Here is an 18,296-nt window from a genome sequence, read left to right as displayed (position 1 = left end):
CAAGACATAGCCATTATTTTGTGCAGTAGAAAAAGAATGAAGTATCTAAATAACGGGATGGCCCCTGAAAGTAACAACTAGTAAGCTAATAAAGCAGTTGATATCCTATACAAAATTATTCCATTAATACTATTAAATAAATGGAGTTTTACTGCCCAGTACTGTCCAAAGGATGCAAGATTTATATACAGAAAGATCTATGCATGAGATGGAGGATTGACATGAGCAACTATTACAGTGTAGTCTCCCAGCCAGAGATCTAGAGATATATGTATCGCTCTCTCTCTCTAGCATTCTTGCGACGGCGGAACCAAAAAAAAAAAAAAACGAAAAAAAAAACATACCACTGCATTTTACATTACCTGTAAAGTAGATGGGATTCTGTCTGGTTAATCCCATTTTCACATCGGGAAAAAAAATAAATAAATTCAATGGAAAAGCTGCAATTTCAAAAACGCTGGCCTTTGTAAATCCAGCACGTCAATTATACATGTAGAAGTGTTGGCATTTTCTGTGTAGGTATAATAGGGACAAAGTCTGAAGTGGAAAACTCTACCGACTTTGTGAAAAATGCTGCAGAAAAAAAGCTTCACAGGCTGGAAATTCTGCGATTTGCAGTGTTTTACAGTATCTGCAAAGTGGATGGGATTCATGCAAATCCCATGCCCACAATGCGGAAATAACCGCAGCGTGGACACACTGTGATTTCCAAAACTGGCGCAGTTTTGGAAATCGCAGCATGTCAATTATAACTACAGAAACGCCAATGGCTTTCCCATAGATATAATGTTAACAGAAAGTCTGTGAAGGAAAACTCTCTGTCCAAAGTGCTGCAGGAAGAACCGCAATGTGTTCCTGTAGGGCTTTAGCGCAGTGTTTCTAGCCCGTGGGGCCATAGTCTAAGAGTTTCTGCCACGTTCCTTTGATGGGATTTGTTTAAATCTTATCCCCAATTCTGCTGCTGTAGATGACCGTGACTTTGCAGAGGTTAGCCTGCTGCCTGTGCAGCCCTGGCCTTGGAAAGGGATTTGTAATAGTCCATTATACACATCTCCTACATTTCTGCTTCCCATTTACCATGTTCATTCTAAAAAGGTCTGTTACCGCACACGCCCATTAGTATCTATATTAGTATCTCCTTGCATAGTAAGGGACCTTAGGCCCCCTCAAGTACCAGGGCCTGCACGTGTCTGCTACATTTTCACCCCTAAAACTACAATCCTTAACAGTTATGTACAGGTGATTTTTATCAGACCAAACAACAAGCACAGGAGCTGAACAGGACAACCCCATTTTATGCCCTTGAAATTCATTAAGACCCTATTTATTAATATTCTAATTTTGCATTATACGATCAAGACCACAAGCACTGTAATTGTCCAGGCCGCTTGCAAAGAACAAAGTCTAAAAGGTGGCACTTAGATACAGACCTGCCTGAGTACTCCGAACCGAAATATATTCTTCCATATAATCAGCTAGTGCAGGTGGGATATAATGTATACCATTGACGTGAATTATACACTCCACCTGCTTGTCCTTTGGGGACATCTAGGCAACGAAGAGCAAAGCTTTTGTCAATACCTCATCTAAGATTCTCATCATTTATAACACTAGACAGCTGACCACACAAGCAAGAAGCTGTGTGTGATGGGGATGATGACGATGGTGGTGGATTATAAGATTTGTCCTCTTCTATACACATTAATACATAGCTTATAGGAAAACAAAGAAGACGGTTTACCCTACAAGTGAGGATAGGTGAAGATGCAATCTATGAAGACATTTTTTAGTTACAACACTGTGGCCAAGCTATGCTGTCCTATGTATGTGACAACTCTAGACCAGGCTGAGCTTTAAATGGCTCCCTTAGCATGCACAATATTGAGATATTCTGCCATGAGCAATGTTGGTCCGTATTACACTACTACATGGATATAGCCTGTGGTGGCAGTAGAATTTGATATTTACCTGCAAATACACATACCCCCTTAATAACAGGGAATGGATTGAGAATGAACATTCCTAGGAAACTTATTCAGCTGATCACCAGCCCATTTAAAGGGCCTTTAAAAACTTTAACCTGGAGGGGATCACAAGCTTGAGGCTAGAATCACACGAGGATTTTTGGACCAGATTTTGACGCAGAGGCCGCCTCAGAATCCAGTCCAATAAAAGACAGCTAGCCGTGATGATGGCGGTACAGTGCACCGGCATCCAGTCATGACATTCTGCTCCGGATTAGGCCCAAATGAATGGGACTAGTCGCGCCATGGATGCTGTGGCAGATTCCGCGGCAAGAAAGGGCAGGTCACTTCTTTTTTTTTCCACGAGCAGCACAACACCGCTAGCGGAAAGAAAAAAAAAAAAAAAGTGAATAGCTCCCATTGAAGGCAAAGTGTTTTTTTTGGATCAGATTCTGGAGGTGGATTCCACATCAAAATCTGGTCCAAAAATCCCTGTGTGAACCCAGCCTTATACAAACCAGGGCGCATGGAAGTTTGCCATTGCATACTTTAGAGTAAAACTTCAGATTGATCCTGAAAAAGTAGCATCAAAATAATGTCTGTAGCAGGGCAACAGTAAGAATGTCTACAGTACAGTACAGGTGCACTCGGTGCAATGATGAATTTTTATTTATGTATTTTTATTTTATTTTTTTGAGGAGTCAAGCTTCCCCATCTGAAAGTTAACAGATTGTATGCCAAAATGTTCAGTGCAGTGTATGATATAAGAGAATCTGTTGAGAGTTTAGAGAGTCTGTGTCTTACAAAATGCACTTCAGATGAATTAGAAGAGCAACTATGACAGTGCACATGGGAAAGAAAGAAAAATGGGAATGGTATAACAAGTCCAAATGAATACCCTTAGCTCAGGCATAAGCTGGTTTGCCATTTGTATCAGATATACAGGGCATGTCCACATGGACCAGTTGCTGACTCCTGGTTAATGGACAATTATAAAAAGGTAATACTTCTGTAATACCAGCAAAATCATAGCAAAAGTCTATTATGTATAGGGCAGGGTTCTGGCCATACCCATATTCAGAAACATGATCTGTAATGTGATATTTTTAAATGTCTGTTGAGAAGGTAATAACTTAGTTCCATGTAGGAAATGGCTTCCCATCAGCTGCAAGACTCTGGTCAGGCGTTGAATGAAGGAGAAATCGCACAAGTATGCTGTCACTTCATAGAGCTCTAGGGACTACTGGAGATCGGCAAGTACTGTACTCTGGAAAGCAGTGGCAGCATGCAGGATTTCCACCTGGATAATGACGTGCATAGTGGTGGGCAAAGAGACATAGGATTTTCATTTGGTCAATTGGTGGTGGTCCAAGCAGGCCCACACTCATGTAGTGCAGTGATATTACAAGAATACCATTTTAATGTGATGTGCATTACATCCTAGTTATCAAGCTGACATTTTAGTAATGAATGGAAAGTCTGATTACTAAACATCTCGGGAAAAAACAAGATTAGAAAAATGTTTTAAAAAAAAAAAAAAAAAAAAAAAAAAAGCTCTGGATCATAAAATTGTAAGGATAAATTGAGCCAGTTAGTGGACATTAAATATCACAATATTTGTATGAGTTATAAAATTATAAAATTCAGCATTATCTATCCATAGGGAAGTAGATGGAGAGACGGCCAAGCAGCTTTAAGAATTATGTTGCCTGCACTGCTTAACAGGAAAAGAGAAGTAGATTTCTAGTGTATTATGCAGAATAATCCATAGCTGCTTATTTCACATGCACAACTTCAAGGCTTAAAAACAGACACCACTTGTTGGAAAATGCTTGTATTTGAGTACTTGAGTAAAATTACAGTATTCTATTCATCAGTAAAACAATAATGGAGCTGGACGTCCAACTTTCAAAAAGAAAGCCAATAAAGGTCCACTTTCCACTAATACAAAAATCATGAACCACACCTCACTTTATGTTTTTCTATTAGAGAACAGAAAAAGGGATGTCTATTTATTTTTGTCTTACCCCCTAGGCTGACTGAGGACTGATGCACCCAAATGCAAGCTTCCTTCTCCCAAAAACCGCTTGAGAGCAAAAAGTTCACAAACTTATTTACACTAATGAAATTGAATATTTTCTCATTTATATATTTATATATATACATATACACAAGCATCTACATTTTATTTTTTCCATGGAAGTTTGTTCCAGATGCTATATTTAGCAGCAATTGTGAAATTCCAGCACATATTCTATAATGGACTATAACTACTAAGAGGGAAAGAAACAAAAACAAAGTGTCAACTGCAACTTAAAATATTAAAACCGCTTGCATCCTGTCTCAAATATCTGACATGGTGTCACTGTACAAATCTATACACAGAAAAATAAAATGCACAGAACATCTACTAGTGGATAAGAAAAAAAAAAAAAAACGTAATAAAAAAAAATCCCAGTTGCTTAGGGTAGCACTGTACAGTCTTAAAATCAGTCCATTCCATACAACCAACCCTCCCACCCCAGAATAATAAAACAAAGAAAATCTTCCCTTAAAATGTGCATTCACGTACAGACAAAGTCATACCCCCATATTACCTTATGCATTAACACCAGGGACCATGTTAAAATCGAATATATAAAATAAGTTAATGCCAAAATGATCAACCATCAAGACTTGCAAGTTGCCATAAATGTTACAGCCGGATTACAACTCTAGTCTATTAGTATTTAGTTCCAAATACAAAGGCCAGAGTTAACGCTTGCATTGGTATGCAGAGCTAGAAAGTTTCATCACTAATAAATACACTCACTTAAAACTCTGGAAGTTGGACATGATACGAAAAAAAACAAACAAAAAAAAGAAAAGTCTCAATGGTGCAGTTCTGAGAAAACAAAAAGAAAAAAAAAAAAAAAAATCTGGAACATGGCAACCTCTGGCTGCATGAATTGTCCTGGAGAATGTAGGCTAGTTTGTGGCAATTTCTTTGCTGTCCTCCACAAAACGCATAAACTTGAAGGAAGTTCCATTCTCACTGCTTGCTAGTTTCTCCAGACCAGCTAGAGGTGCATTTGGTTCGGAGTTTTGCAGTTTTTCTAGGTTCCCAGTGAGGCCACTGATGGGGGAGCTTCCACCATTTCCCAAGCTTCCAGTCATTGGAGTAATTCCACCATTCTGAATAACTGAAATTTCATTGGTCTTCATGGCCAAGCCATTTGACAGAGCTGCAGCATACTGGTTCCAGAAACTAGATGGGTCCCCATTCCCTGTCCTGGCAACCAAGTCTTTCTGGAATATTTCTGGAAATTTGACAGGATTCCCTCCTAAAAATGCCATAGGCCCATCCACAGATAGTCGCCTTCCTCTCCTTGCAGGTGTGCTGTTCCACATATGAGTACCCATATGAACCTGTAAAAAAAAAAAAAAAAAAAAAAAAAGAAAAAAAAAAGAAAAACCATAATATCAACTCATTTCAATTTAGTATTTCCACATCAGAATATGACAACTGGTTTAGATGGATCTAGATATCTGTATATAAAGGCTATTATTATTATTATCATAATCATCATCATCATCTATTATGTAACCTGTGGCAAGATGGGGAAAAAAAATAAAAAAAAAAGTCTCCAAAGTTCCAAGTGATCAGGCATGTAGATAATACAACAAACAAACGGTACTCCAAAAATAAAATAAAAAAAAGTGATGATTTATTCCACAGCAATGTTCTCTCTCTGGAGAAAGGTCCTGAATTTCTGGGACCGAAACATTGCTATGGAATAAATCCTCATTTTCATTTATTTTTGGAGTGCTGTTTGTTGATTATATATATCACACACACAAACCTTCTTGTATTAAGAGTCATGACAAATGTAAAAAAAAAAAAAAAAAATTATATATAGATTATTTATAATATATATATATATATATATATATATATATATATATATATATATATATTATACAGTATATTATATAACTAAAACGGCCTATAGGTGTAATTATTCCTCACATTTCTCACAGCAGTCTCTGGGGAAATGCTGTCAACACCATGTGTACAAATGTAAGGATTTTGCTTCTGTTTAAGAACCTGAGTCCTACATGCTTCAGATGAATAAAGGGCATCTTGGTTAAACACTTAAGGGTTTCAGAAGATAAACCATGTCATTGAAAAAGTCAATATGCTAAGCCTTAAAAAAAAAAAAAAAAAAATCTAGATGGCTCTAGAAATAAATAAAATTGAACTAATTCGACATTCGGTTACAGTTACTAAATTGCAATAACTCGGATTTCAATATAGTAAAAGGGGACCCAATGCAATGAAATGCACACATCTGAAAGGGGGAAGGGGGGTGGAGAAGAAAACCACAGACACACCATATTACACAGTGCTAAAAACCAAGCATAAAAGCACTGAATATCATTAATTTTAATCATTTAAGGTCTTCTGATAAAGGCATATGCATACCAGAGTGATACTTTCAGACATACAACCGATATAGATAACACTGCCTGTAATCCTTAAACCTTTCTAAATACCCATGTCGTGCATTACAGTTTTTAAGCTGCAGCAAGGATTCTGGGTAATGTAATGCAAATGAACACTGCACTGGGAGGTCGATTATAGTACAAACATCGGACATCGAGAGCGACTGAAGTGAACATCCCTGCGTATTGTGTCAATGTTGACATTTTCTAATAACAGTTTCTATACACAAGTGATCGCTCTAAACTTCTAAAACAAGATATGAATACATGAGAGTGCCAGACCATAGCATCAAAATATATTGACCAGACTACAACCAGGAAAAAAAAACAAACAAACAAACAAACAAAAAAAAAAAACACCATCTGTCCAACTTTAAAGTCATATAGCACCAAAGCTACTCAGACATATACAAGCAGCATAAATGCTGGTAACGAACATTTCCACAAACCAGAGCACTTGCAGCAGCAGTCGTACAGTCATGAAAACTGATCAAAAGCTCAAAAATCAGGAGATTATATAGAAATTAGAGGGAAAAAAAATCCAAAATTTCCAAAGAAACAGTCCTTAGACAAAATATACATATATTAGAACAACTTATATTTTCTATTTTTACACAAAAAAATGCTACTTGAAAAGAATGTTAGACCGTTCACTTTTACACTGCCTTAAAAATGTCAATGTAGGCAAGCATATACATTTTTGTGGAATCAACAAGTTATTACATTACCCTCAAAAACGAAGGAGAAACCAGCACAGGATATCCTCTAGATTATATATGATAATAGTGCACAAGACTGCATCACTGTACTAGAACTTAACATGTAGCAAGTTTCTAGAACCAGGGTTTTACACCATTTCCCAGGAGACCATTTTACTCACACCCGCTCGCCACCAAGTCACATCTACTTTCCAAAAAACAAACAAACAAGACAAAAAAAAAACAAAAACACAGACATACACCAAAAGCTACTTGAAATTATATATATGTTATATTAACTAGTCTCATTTTTACAGATTAAGCACTGGGTTCTGTTGACTTTTATAATTGTTACCAAAAAGGGGCCATAAGCAAGTCAATTAGTTGGTCATTGAATAGAGTCAAGTAAAACACTATCGATTTAAAAAAAAAAAAAAAAAATGCACAGGGTAAAAAAAAAAAAACCTATATGAAGCCAATGTATCTAGAAATGGACTGTGTCTAAGTTTTATTTTCCTTTTATGCTCTCTGTGTCTTGTTCCAGGCCAATTTAAAAAAGAAAAAAATCCAAAAGACAAAGCTAACAAGCTACTAAAGCTCACCTCCAGGACATCAGTAGATGATATATACAATTAAAACAATCAAGTTTTTCAGGCATGCCTATAACACTTACTTTAAGATTGCCTTTTGTCGTGAAGGCTCTCCCACATATAGTGCAGGCAAATGGTTTTTCACCAGTATGGGTTCTCTCATGGATTTGTAAAGCACTGGAGGATGAAAAAGACTTGCCACATGCATTACAGTAATGCTGTTTTGGAGTCCTTCGGGCCAAAGATGGAAGGAGAACTGGTGACGTAGCAGAAGATGACAGAGATCCCGAAGATGTAATACTTGAAGGCTGTTCTTTATTGTCCTGAGTGGATCCATGCATGAAACCATTAAACTCAGTCTTTATTATGGTTGCCAATGGATTTGGAGTTGGGTTTGGTGTTGGGTGAGTGTTAGTTGTCAAGTTGGAGCTGGGCTCAAAGAGTTGGGATGGTAGATCTCGCATCTGGTGGGTAAGCATATGCTGTTTCAAGTTGCCTTTAGTGGAAAAGCCACGATTGCAGACTGTACATATAAATGGCCTCTCTTTGGTATGGCTTCTATAATGAATGTCCAAGGCACTCTGACATGCAAATGTTTTGCCACAAATATCACATATTGTGTTTTTAAACTTACTTCGTTCTCTGAATGGGAATAACACACCCATGGGTTCTTCTTTAATCACTTTATCTGTGTTGGTGGAAGTCAAGTCCAGAGCACCTCCATTAGCCGGAGTTGGTGACATCCCATTGGGAAGTTCAGGTGGTAAAGCTCGAGGCGGTTTCTCTTCAGCATTGGGAAACTTCATAATGTCATGGGTGCTGTTAGGTGACAATGCATTAATAGAATAAGTAGACTCAGAGGCAGCTGGGCTCCCAGCACTGTGGCTCTCAATATCACCAAGAGAGGATGAATCGTTAGTCATACCATCACCTTCAACAGAACCATTTTCAGCTGACTTTAGGCTAGCCTGGAGCTGTTCAGCCAGTCCAGCACTGATCATCTTCATTTGATTTTCTAAAGCAGCAATGCTTGAGACTTCAGGGGGCAGTGGAGAGGAAGACAAGCTATCCTGAGATGCATCTAAAGACTTTGGGGTGTCAGGAACACTGCTATCAGGACAGTCTTCCATGTTTTCATCTGAGAAGTTGTCAAGGTCATCCATAGTTTTTTCATCAAAGGACCCAGTATCAGATTCCATAGAGTCAGGATAATTTTCAGCAACTGGGGTATTTGGAATTTGCCCACCCATATGCATTCTGATATGTTGCTGCAGCACAACAGCATTTGTAAATTTCTTCTGACAAATTGGGCATGAATGTTGGACCCTAAGGGGTGGCATGGCACGATGTACACTATAATGAGTCTTTAGGTTACCTTTTGTGGTAAAAGCACGTCCACATATTTTGCATTTAAAGGGTCTTTCTCCTGTGTGCGTTCGGTAATGCATTTTAAGAGCACTCTGGCAGCTTAGTACACGATGACATATTACACACTCGTTTGGGTCACTAGACTTTTTGTCTATATTTTCTACAAGCTGTTGCAATTTGGAGGTTTCAGATGCAGGAGCCGTATCCAAAAGCCCACCAAAAGGAAATTTAGCCTTGAATTGTTCTGAAATCAAAGGTAGAACTGGATTTGAAAAAGTTATGGGCTTGGACGTTGTTGAATCACCAGAAGGAGAGCAAGTAGTACTGTCAAAGTTTTGGAAATTTGAATGTTGAGAATTTTCTTCAATTTTTTCATCAGGGTTAGGAAGCTCCATAGATTCAGTCTCCTCTGAAAGACTGTTACTTTTTTTAAAGGGTGGTCCTATAGCTGGCATGTCACTCTTTACGGAATCAGATGGGCTTGCAACTGGGTGACTGATAGCTATAGGTTGTGGTTGTTCAGTCTTAATAAATGGTGTCAAGTTGGAAATAGTTGGTGGGAGTGGCAGCCCTACAGATGTGGTCAGAGTAGGCAAAACTGGCTTAGTGTCTAGCCAGTTCGTCACAGGTTTTTCAGGTGGTATAGACATTCCATATGGAATTCCAGAACTTGTTGGTATGTTGTCTAAATGCTCTGGCACTGGGTATGGATTCATCTGAATGTGGGGATATTTTTCTTTATGGCGTTGAAAGTGAACTTTTAGATTCCCTTTAGTGGAAAACCGGTTTCCACATATGTTGCATTTAAATGGCCTCTCACCTGTATGAGACCTAAGATGGATCTGCAAGGCACTGTCACTACCAAAAACCTTTGCACAGAACCTACACTTGTGTTTGAAGAATGCCTCATCGGAAGGGTTCTTTGCTTCGAATGGAGCCACGCTGGCTGGTTTGCTTTTCCTCAAAGAATTTAAGTCTTCTGCAGTTGTTCCTAGGTTGGGTAATGTGCTGGGAAACAGGGTGGTACTTGTTGCAGCCTGAGGTAGTAGTGGGTTAGATGCAGGACTTAATAGACTACTTATTGCAAAAGCTGGTGAAGATGTTATAGGTGCTGGTGGGTTACTGACCTGTGGGCCACCAGTGCTTGAAGGTACTCTGTCGACAGAAGGTGGATTAGCTGCTGTCATCTGATTTATAGTAGGTGAACAACTACTACTGGATGGAATAGTGGTGCCAGGGCTGCTCTGAGGTAGCTGTACTGAGGGTATTTGCTTTATACCAGTGATGCTGGCTGATTGACTGGCAAGATTTTGTGCCAAGCCAGCTGCTGCTGCAAGCTGTTGGGACAAGTGAGAACTCAGTGTAGTCAGTGGAGTAGCAGATACCCTCAGTCCCCCTGGAGTACAACTAGATGTAGGTATTTCTGCACTCTGTGATGCCAACAATAATATTTGGTGACGAATTTGCTCAATTAGGTGCAACTGGTGGATCTGCTGCTGCTGTAAAGCCAGGAGTTGCTCCATTAGCGCTGGCACGGCCATTTTATTGTTACTTGATCCTTTAGACTTTGCTTCTTGAGAAAACTGTGCCACTGCCACTTTAGTACTCTGAAGGTTTTCAATAATGACATTGCTGTTAATAACAGAAAAGTTGCCCAAAGCTGCCAGATCCCTTACTTGAGGTAGTGTGGTTGTGATAGCTGAGGTACCCACTGTGGAATTATTACTACTAGAAACACCATTTTCCACTTTGTTGGAACCACTGCTGCTATTGCTAGCTTCGATCTCCACCTCCATGGATTCTTCTTTGTCAGGCTTGTCATGCTCTGAAAGGTCACTACAGTCAGCTTGATCTGCGTTATTAACTGTGTCATTCATGTGCTCGTCAGGATTATCTGAGGGGGGACTTGGAGAGGTTGTTTCAGCAGGAGGTGGTGGATTTTCATTCACAATTAGAACCAATTGATTTTTAGTGCAGTTCTTCTTGTGTTGCAACAAATCTGATAGTTCAAAGAACTCAGCGCAACATCTGCTGCAGACATGAGCATCCTTGTTCTTGGGTGTCCGATGAGCTTGACCCCTCTCTATGACTCCTTAAATAAAAAAAGACAAACAAACAAGAAAATTAGGAACTGAATTAAATAAAAATAAATGCTATAAAAATGGCCACTAAAATGAATTAAGAAAAGGATGTGTGACCAATATCGCATGGATGGTGCACAACTTTTTCTACCACCTACTAGACTTTGCGAACCTCAAATCGCATTAAATAATCGTTTTCTTCAAATAATCCATCAAAATATAAAATACTACGTACAGGAGACCTTTGATAATGAAATTCCATAGCTTGTATTGATTTCCAATATTTTATGCTTTTTTATGTGGTTGTCTACGGGGCACAAGACTATTTGAAGGCCTTGTTATACAATCTAGATTCTGTCAACCTTGCTAGATTCTAGAGGTCTTGTTTATACCCATTTGGTCTATCGCGTAAGCCATCATTAAAAACACAGCCAAAATGACACATGAGCGACAACCAGGTCTATGTCACAATTGCTTCGATCACAAGGAAGAGCCTCAATCATTGTTAATAAATTCTACAATCTGATGAGAATACATATGCAACAACACGACTTGCAAAAAGTAAAAACCATTTTCTTTACAGAAAATGATTCCCAAGACTATGCATACATGAGTGTGTCCCGATATTAATACAAATGGGAGCAGTGGCGAGATTGGGTCTTTTCGTCTATGGGCCGCTCTAGGTATTCAATATTGACAATTTAAAATGAGTCTGTAACTAGCAAGACTGGCTGCTAATATATATCAAATCTGGATATTTTCTGCACTGGATATATGTGACAACGCGCGTATTGGTGGGGGGGGGGGGGCACAATTGTTTGGCATGTTAAAATTCTATCAAATTCCTGATGCAATAAGCCTCTCCATGCAAAAAGTGGTTGCTTACAATAAACAAGTTGCAATAAACTAGACAACATATATCGCCAAGCACTTGAGATTTTGAACATTAGTGTGCAATTGAAGCTCCCAGTGAGTAAAAGCAGAAACATTATTTCAGATTAATCTTTCATTGAGAGGCAATTTTATGGATTTATTGGGACCGATTTTTACAGTATATTTACCCCTTGTATGCCCAAAGCTCCAGAACAACATTGTGATAAAAGTCCCCCCTATTGTTGCACATCTGTGTGTTTCCACACATTTCAATTAGCTTATGGGGAAGGCTTACCAATTTGCTCTTCCCACTAGTTGCTCACATTTCTTATCACACCCAAGACCATTTGCAAATTAAACGCAAGTCTCTGACTCCAAAACTAACTGATCCTATTGAAAAACAGGATGGTTTCCTATTGTTCACACAGCGTGAAGACAGAAACTTCTGTTGTTTAAAATGGTGTGTGGTTATCTTACAAGGCTGTGAAAAAAAAACCTGTTTAATTCAGAGATTACCTCCCTGCATGTTTTACTGCAATCCTAAAAAATCACATAATGGGAAGTTTCCATGACACCACCATTGAATTTGGCCAAAGACTTTTTTGTGTGTGCGCGTCTTTCAACATAATAAAATACCCTGGTCTGTAATAACTTATTAGAAGCAGTGAATAAAATTAACATTTTAGTAGCCGGATGGAGCTGAACAAATAGATCTGGGCTTTAAAATTAAGTTTGGGAAAGTTTCAAAAAGATTTGAATAGTTTTTAAAAAAATATATAAGAGGCTAAGATAAGATTTGACTGTATTAAGAAAATATAGCATTTCATGGCATCTCAATTTGGTTACTTTTCTATAATGAAAAGCTAAGCAAACACTAAAAATGAGGTAATAGAATTCTCAGATTATGATGCAGAAAAGGCGGTTGGGATTGTGGCGTTGTTGACAAGCAATGTATGTGCATTTTAGTTGTCTCTCTGTTCCCATGAAAATTCAGCATCTAATATATTCAACAGAAATGCTGCACATTTCCATATGTAATGGTTATGTCCCCATCTACTTTTACAGCCAATTATGAGCGAACAAAAAGCCATTCTGTTTGTGCACACATTTTGAACAAAATGCATTAAAACTATTATGTCAGCATGTTCATTTAAGCTCTACATTCAGTGGAAAATACGTTTCAACCAGATCACATTTATCAAAACATAATGCCACTTTAAAACACAGTTTTGCTTGGTCAGCTGTGCTTAGGCAAATAATAGCAAATTCAGGACTAAACAGCTTGCAGGGGGGGCAAAGACTTTCTCTCTATGAACTGTGAATATACAACTTTAGACAATCGTTTTAGAATCTGTACACTACTAGTCCAGATATCACAAACCAACCGTGGACATCATTCAAAAAACACTAAATTTGCTTTTAAAAAAAAAAAAAATCTTGAAATTAAGGATATTACATACTTTCAGTTTTAAATAGAAGTTTTCCTTCATCTGCTTCAGATTTCATTTCTTCAGACTCTCTGGCAATCTTCATTTGTATTAGATCCAGTGTACCTAGAATACACAAGCACATTTATAGGGTTGAGAATATATCATTATATTATATGAGTATTCGCTGTAATTACATAGAAACTGCTTGAAAGGCTATGTAATAATTTCCTAGGGTCCCATGAAGAAACTGATACTTTATTAAAACAAGAAAATTTATAGGAAATTATTTTTGTACTAATATATATATATATATATATATATATATATATATATATTAGTTTATTTAGATTCTGCATAATCATAACTCAATTAAGGCCACGTTAAATAAAAAAAAAAAAATAGTAATAGTTTGGCCAAAACACGCAACTTATCCATTGATAGACCACATTCATTTTCTAGGGATAAGATTGATAGTCTAGCTTTTTTAAATATTATTATTATTATTAATTATTATTCTAGTATGTATAAAAATATATATCTATAAAAATTAAGATCTGGTCCAAATCATTATTTTATGCCTCAGTCATTTGTGAAACAAACAATTTTATAAAATAGGAAAGACAAGTGTGCATAGGCTTTACCAAATATGTAAAAGTTTTAAAAAGTATAATACATAAAGTGAAGGCAATCAGATAAATATGAATGCAAGGTTTTTATATTGTTTCTGTATTAACACATGTACTGTAAGACTAGTCATCACACATTTACTATATATATATATATATATATATATATATATATATATATATATAATATTATATGTGTATATACACACACAAATCATATATATATACACACACACACATAAAAAAAATTAAAAAGACAGAATATAAATGTATGTTAGATATAAATAAATGCTATAGTTATATATATATATATATATATATATATATATATATATATATATATATATATATATATAATATTTAGACTAGCTCTTTCTGAAGAAACTTAGTGTCTGTTATGTCAGTCCAGCAGTCATATGCAGTTATTGAACAAGTTTTCCAAAGTTACTTTTCATATTCTAGGACTTGAATAAATGAAGATCACACTTTATGCTAGTGAACACTAGGTGGGGATCCAGAAGCAAAGCTTTCAATAGGGAGAAGAAAAAAAACACGTATGACAATTCTAGTGTGAGCGAGTGAAAGAAAAAGAAAAGGTTCCTGGAGTCCCCATCTACTCTCTGCCTACATAAATATTGGCATTCAGACAAGAAACTAAATCCCAGTTGTTTTGGAGAGCTCTGCTGTATGGGAAGCACTTGTCAATCCAGTGTGGTGTGAGGGCAGGAAGGGGTTAGTGGAGAAGAAGCTCCTGATAAGGTGGATGGGACTAAGAACTCCCTGCTAGGAAGGATCAGGGGACTGGAGGATCCAAAAACATATTGGATGCTGAACTTTGTCACCTCTGTAAGAGAGGAGCCCAGCAGAGGTTAACAAAGCGGAGCAGATACAAGACATACAGTATAGTACGGGATAGAAGAAGTAAAGCATATAAAACAGTCTATACAGAGACAACACCACATTAATGATTGTTACACATGCACCAATACATAATGCAGTGATCAGCTTACCCTCGATACTATCCTCACCTTACCAATTCAACACAGCCAAAAACAACCAGTCACAAAAACTGCAAATAAAAGTATAAAAAACAAAAACAAAAGAAAACTTTGCCCTGCAAACCCCAGTTGGTCGCTTCATCCACGCGATTATCTGAAGCAAGGACAATTTCTTATATTTATTCCACTAAAGCAAATTGAATTTCCCTCAAACTCCTCCCAAGTTCTCTGCGGAAAGGACTTGTTGAATTTCTTAGAAGATAAGAATGTTTACAAACAGCGGAGGAAAAGAAGGAAAAACAAACAAGACAACGAACTAAAAACTCCAGGGAGGAATCTCTGGCTACATAGAACATAGCGACTTTACAGCAGATCTGGAGAATTTATAGAGATTCGTTTAGATAATGCGAATTTTATTACTGAACGGCGTTTGTTATCACTTTTGCATGGAAAATAACGCATGACATTAGTTATAAACGCGTTCGGGATATATATTTTTCGGGGAAGGGGGAAGGATTTGTGGTTTTAGCAAAATGCTAATATTATTACAAGATAATCCCTTGAACTATTACAATACATGTCCTGCGGGCAGAAGCAAGATTTAGAGGTGATAAAAGTCTGAACAATACGAAGAACGCAGCTAAATGGTTAAGTCCCCTTAGCCATTTGTTAATTACATTTTTTAATTAACTTAATGTATAACGTTTATCATAATATTAGCTAGCTCTCTCTCTCTCTCTCTCTATATATATATATATATATATACACACACAAATAAAAGAAAGCATATCAACACTAATATTATATTATTATATATTTATATCACACATACACGATATTATAATTTAGCACATGCAGACACTCAGGTGACCAGATCTAATTTAGATAAAACATGCTTTATGAACCATCCAAAGTTTTCATATTATTACAAGTCAATGGTTTGGTGAAAGATATTTTACTATTTATTTTTACTTTATTGTTGAACCTAAATCTCAAGGGAATCTCACACAAATAATTCTATCAAACTGCAAAGATCAGATAAAACAGGGACGACTCGAATGGGTTAAAATAGTGCAAAAATTAAAGAGTTAATACAAAGTGAAGATGAAATCCTATTGTTTTCCAAAGATGGTGGGAAGCGATAAGCACAACAAACAAATAATGGCTTTCCAGGGGCTTATTAGCATTGACCATACACAGGATCTGGTTACACAAAATACTTTTCGTTGCTGGTCTGAGACCCAGAGAGTGACCATATTTTTAGGATTAATAAGTAACCATCTCATGTTGGATGTGGTTAATCTTTTAGCAGGATAGGAGTCCACGAGGAGGGGGTCACCTCAATGTGAATGACTCACTGGGACAAAGCAGACAGTTCCCCTTCACTCCATTAGGTCGTTATGGGGGCTCTAGCCAAGGAATACAAAGAGTTAAGCTGCAAGAGCAGCACTTCTTAAGAAGTTATCTAAAGCAGGAGTCAAAAGGTGCTTCCTACAAGTCACACATTAGTTACTGTAGGTAGAAACCGACTAGATAGCCCAAAGAGGGGTCCTGAAGATAGGGGGAGAAGAAGTCCTCGTCTTCCTCCCATGTGGAGAGCATTGTTTGTTAGTGAATAGCTTAAAAGATTTGACCCTAAATGTTGCACTGTCTTTACAATGGGACATGGGGAGCTGCCTACTATGCCTGGAAGATGTTTAGCAAGAGGGGACAAATCACTTTTCAATGGGGGTCTGGGGGGATTGTCACACAAGGTGCATGGAGTAGATCTCTAGCTCTTATATCGGGAGAAGAGTTTAGAGGAACATACACTGGACTGTATTTATATATATATTATATATTTACTTTAATAGTTTATATATTATACAGTGTCATTACAGCTCCATGTAAAAAGTGTCTCAATAAAAAGGTTCTCCAAATATCAGATCCAAATATACCCCAATATATATACCTGCAGCATACAGCCCGAATATACAACCAAAAGGCTATATACAATTATAAATAGAGCCAGAAATGTATCCGATAAAATCATTGACTTCAGTCACTTTGTCCTTTATGGGGGATCAGTAAAGTTGGACAAGTGTAATAATAATCTAATGCAATAGAATATATGGAGAGAACTGCGGGGATCGGAAAGTTTGGGAAGAGTTTCACAAGAGGGTCTCGGTGTTAGAAGAGGACTATGGTGCTGGAGAGTAAGCCATGGACAGGGCAGGGTCCCGGGGGCTGAGGTGCACATAATGGGTGAGGGGATACAGTCGCACAGCACAGGGGCTCTCACTTACCATGACTTCCAGGCAGGGCCAGCCCAGGGTCCGATTGGAAATGCTGGGGTTTCGCCTGCTTCCTCCGAGACATGCTGGCTCACACATCAGCTGGGGCAGAAGACAAATAATTTACTCCCAAAATGTGCTCCCAATTCCGGGCAGGGAGCCCCATCCAGCGCGCATGTGTCCTGCCATAATTATGATGATCAATAATGCATTGCGATTAATCATAGGGAGCAGAGGGGGGGGGGGGGGGGCTGGCACATGTCCAGCTCTATTCAATCCCGCTCTCCCTAATCAATGAGCCTGTGATTCGCTGCGGGCTGCTGTCCCTCTCCGCTGCCACCCAATAATAAGGGGGCCGGCTCAGGCTGAGGGAGGGAAGGGGCGGCACCCACCTCCTCACACACTGCTCACCCTCATAGCAACTAAGCGGCGAGCGCCCTATCTACAGGAATGTTTACAGCAGCTCTCCTCAATGATTGCAAGCTCTGAGGGCCAGGCATCTCCTCACTATGTGTAATGGAGGACAACTATGGATAAGACTCAGTGCAAGTGCACATAAGCCAAGGGACTTGTTCACACACAGACTTGTGTTCTTCCTCTCACTGGATATATGTACAGATAGACTGCAAGCTCTTAGGACAAGTCATCTTCACACACACAATTGTACCAGGCTTCTCATCGGATTACTGTCTGTAATATATAGCACAAGCCTCGTATCCCTCCTCTCCTCGGATAAGTATGAAGAAAACTTATGTACTAACCTCCTGAATAACGCGAGAACTAGCCATATACATGTATAGAGAGATAGCCATATACATGTGCAGAGAGATAGCCATATACATGTGCAGAGAACTAGCCATATACATGCACAAAGAGATAGCCATATACATGCATACAGAGATAGCCATAT

At 38.0% G+C, this 18,296-nt stretch overlaps 1 protein-coding gene and 1 long non-coding RNA gene across 2 annotated transcripts in view; one reads left to right on the top strand and one right to left on the bottom strand.

Moving 5' to 3' along the window:
- LOC142213541 (uncharacterized) overlaps positions 1-18,296 on the top strand; it is a 781,216-nt gene that overhangs the window by 87,450 nt on the left and 675,470 nt on the right. The gene's annotated exons all lie outside the window — the stretch shown is intronic.
- SALL1 (spalt like transcription factor 1) lies at positions 4,815-17,656 on the bottom strand. The gene is made up of 4 exons (XM_075281830.1): positions 17,399-17,656; positions 13,520-13,612; positions 7,821-11,197; positions 4,815-5,372 (listed from the first exon to the last, which is right to left on the bottom strand). The coding sequence occupies exons 1-4, from the start codon at positions 17,469-17,471 to the stop codon at positions 4,932-4,934; spliced, it is 3,984 nt and encodes a 1,327-aa protein (XP_075137931.1). The 5' UTR covers positions 17,472-17,656; the 3' UTR covers positions 4,815-4,931.

Source organism: Leptodactylus fuscus, chromosome 7 (assembly GCF_031893055.1).
Source record: "Leptodactylus fuscus isolate aLepFus1 chromosome 7, aLepFus1.hap2, whole genome shotgun sequence".
Classification (NCBI taxonomy): domain Eukaryota; kingdom Metazoa; phylum Chordata; class Amphibia; order Anura; family Leptodactylidae; genus Leptodactylus; species Leptodactylus fuscus.
The sequence above is the reverse complement of the archived record's forward strand: the minus strand, read 5'-3'. Positions and strand labels throughout refer to the sequence as shown.

Excerpts from the sequence above, each read along its gene's own strand:
- SALL1 (XM_075281830.1), bottom strand. The coding sequence starts at position 17,471 with ATGTCTCGGAGGAAGCAGGCGAAACCCCAGCATTTCCAATCGGACCCT. Across the intron at positions 13,613-17,398 it reads GGCCCTGCCTGGAAGTCATG|GTACACTGGATCTAATACAA; the intron begins GTAAGTGAGAGC and ends TGTGTATTCTAG. Across the intron at positions 11,198-13,519 it reads ACTTCTATTTAAAACTGAAA|GAGTCATAGAGAGGGGTCAA; the intron begins GTATGTAATATC and ends TTTTTATTTAAG.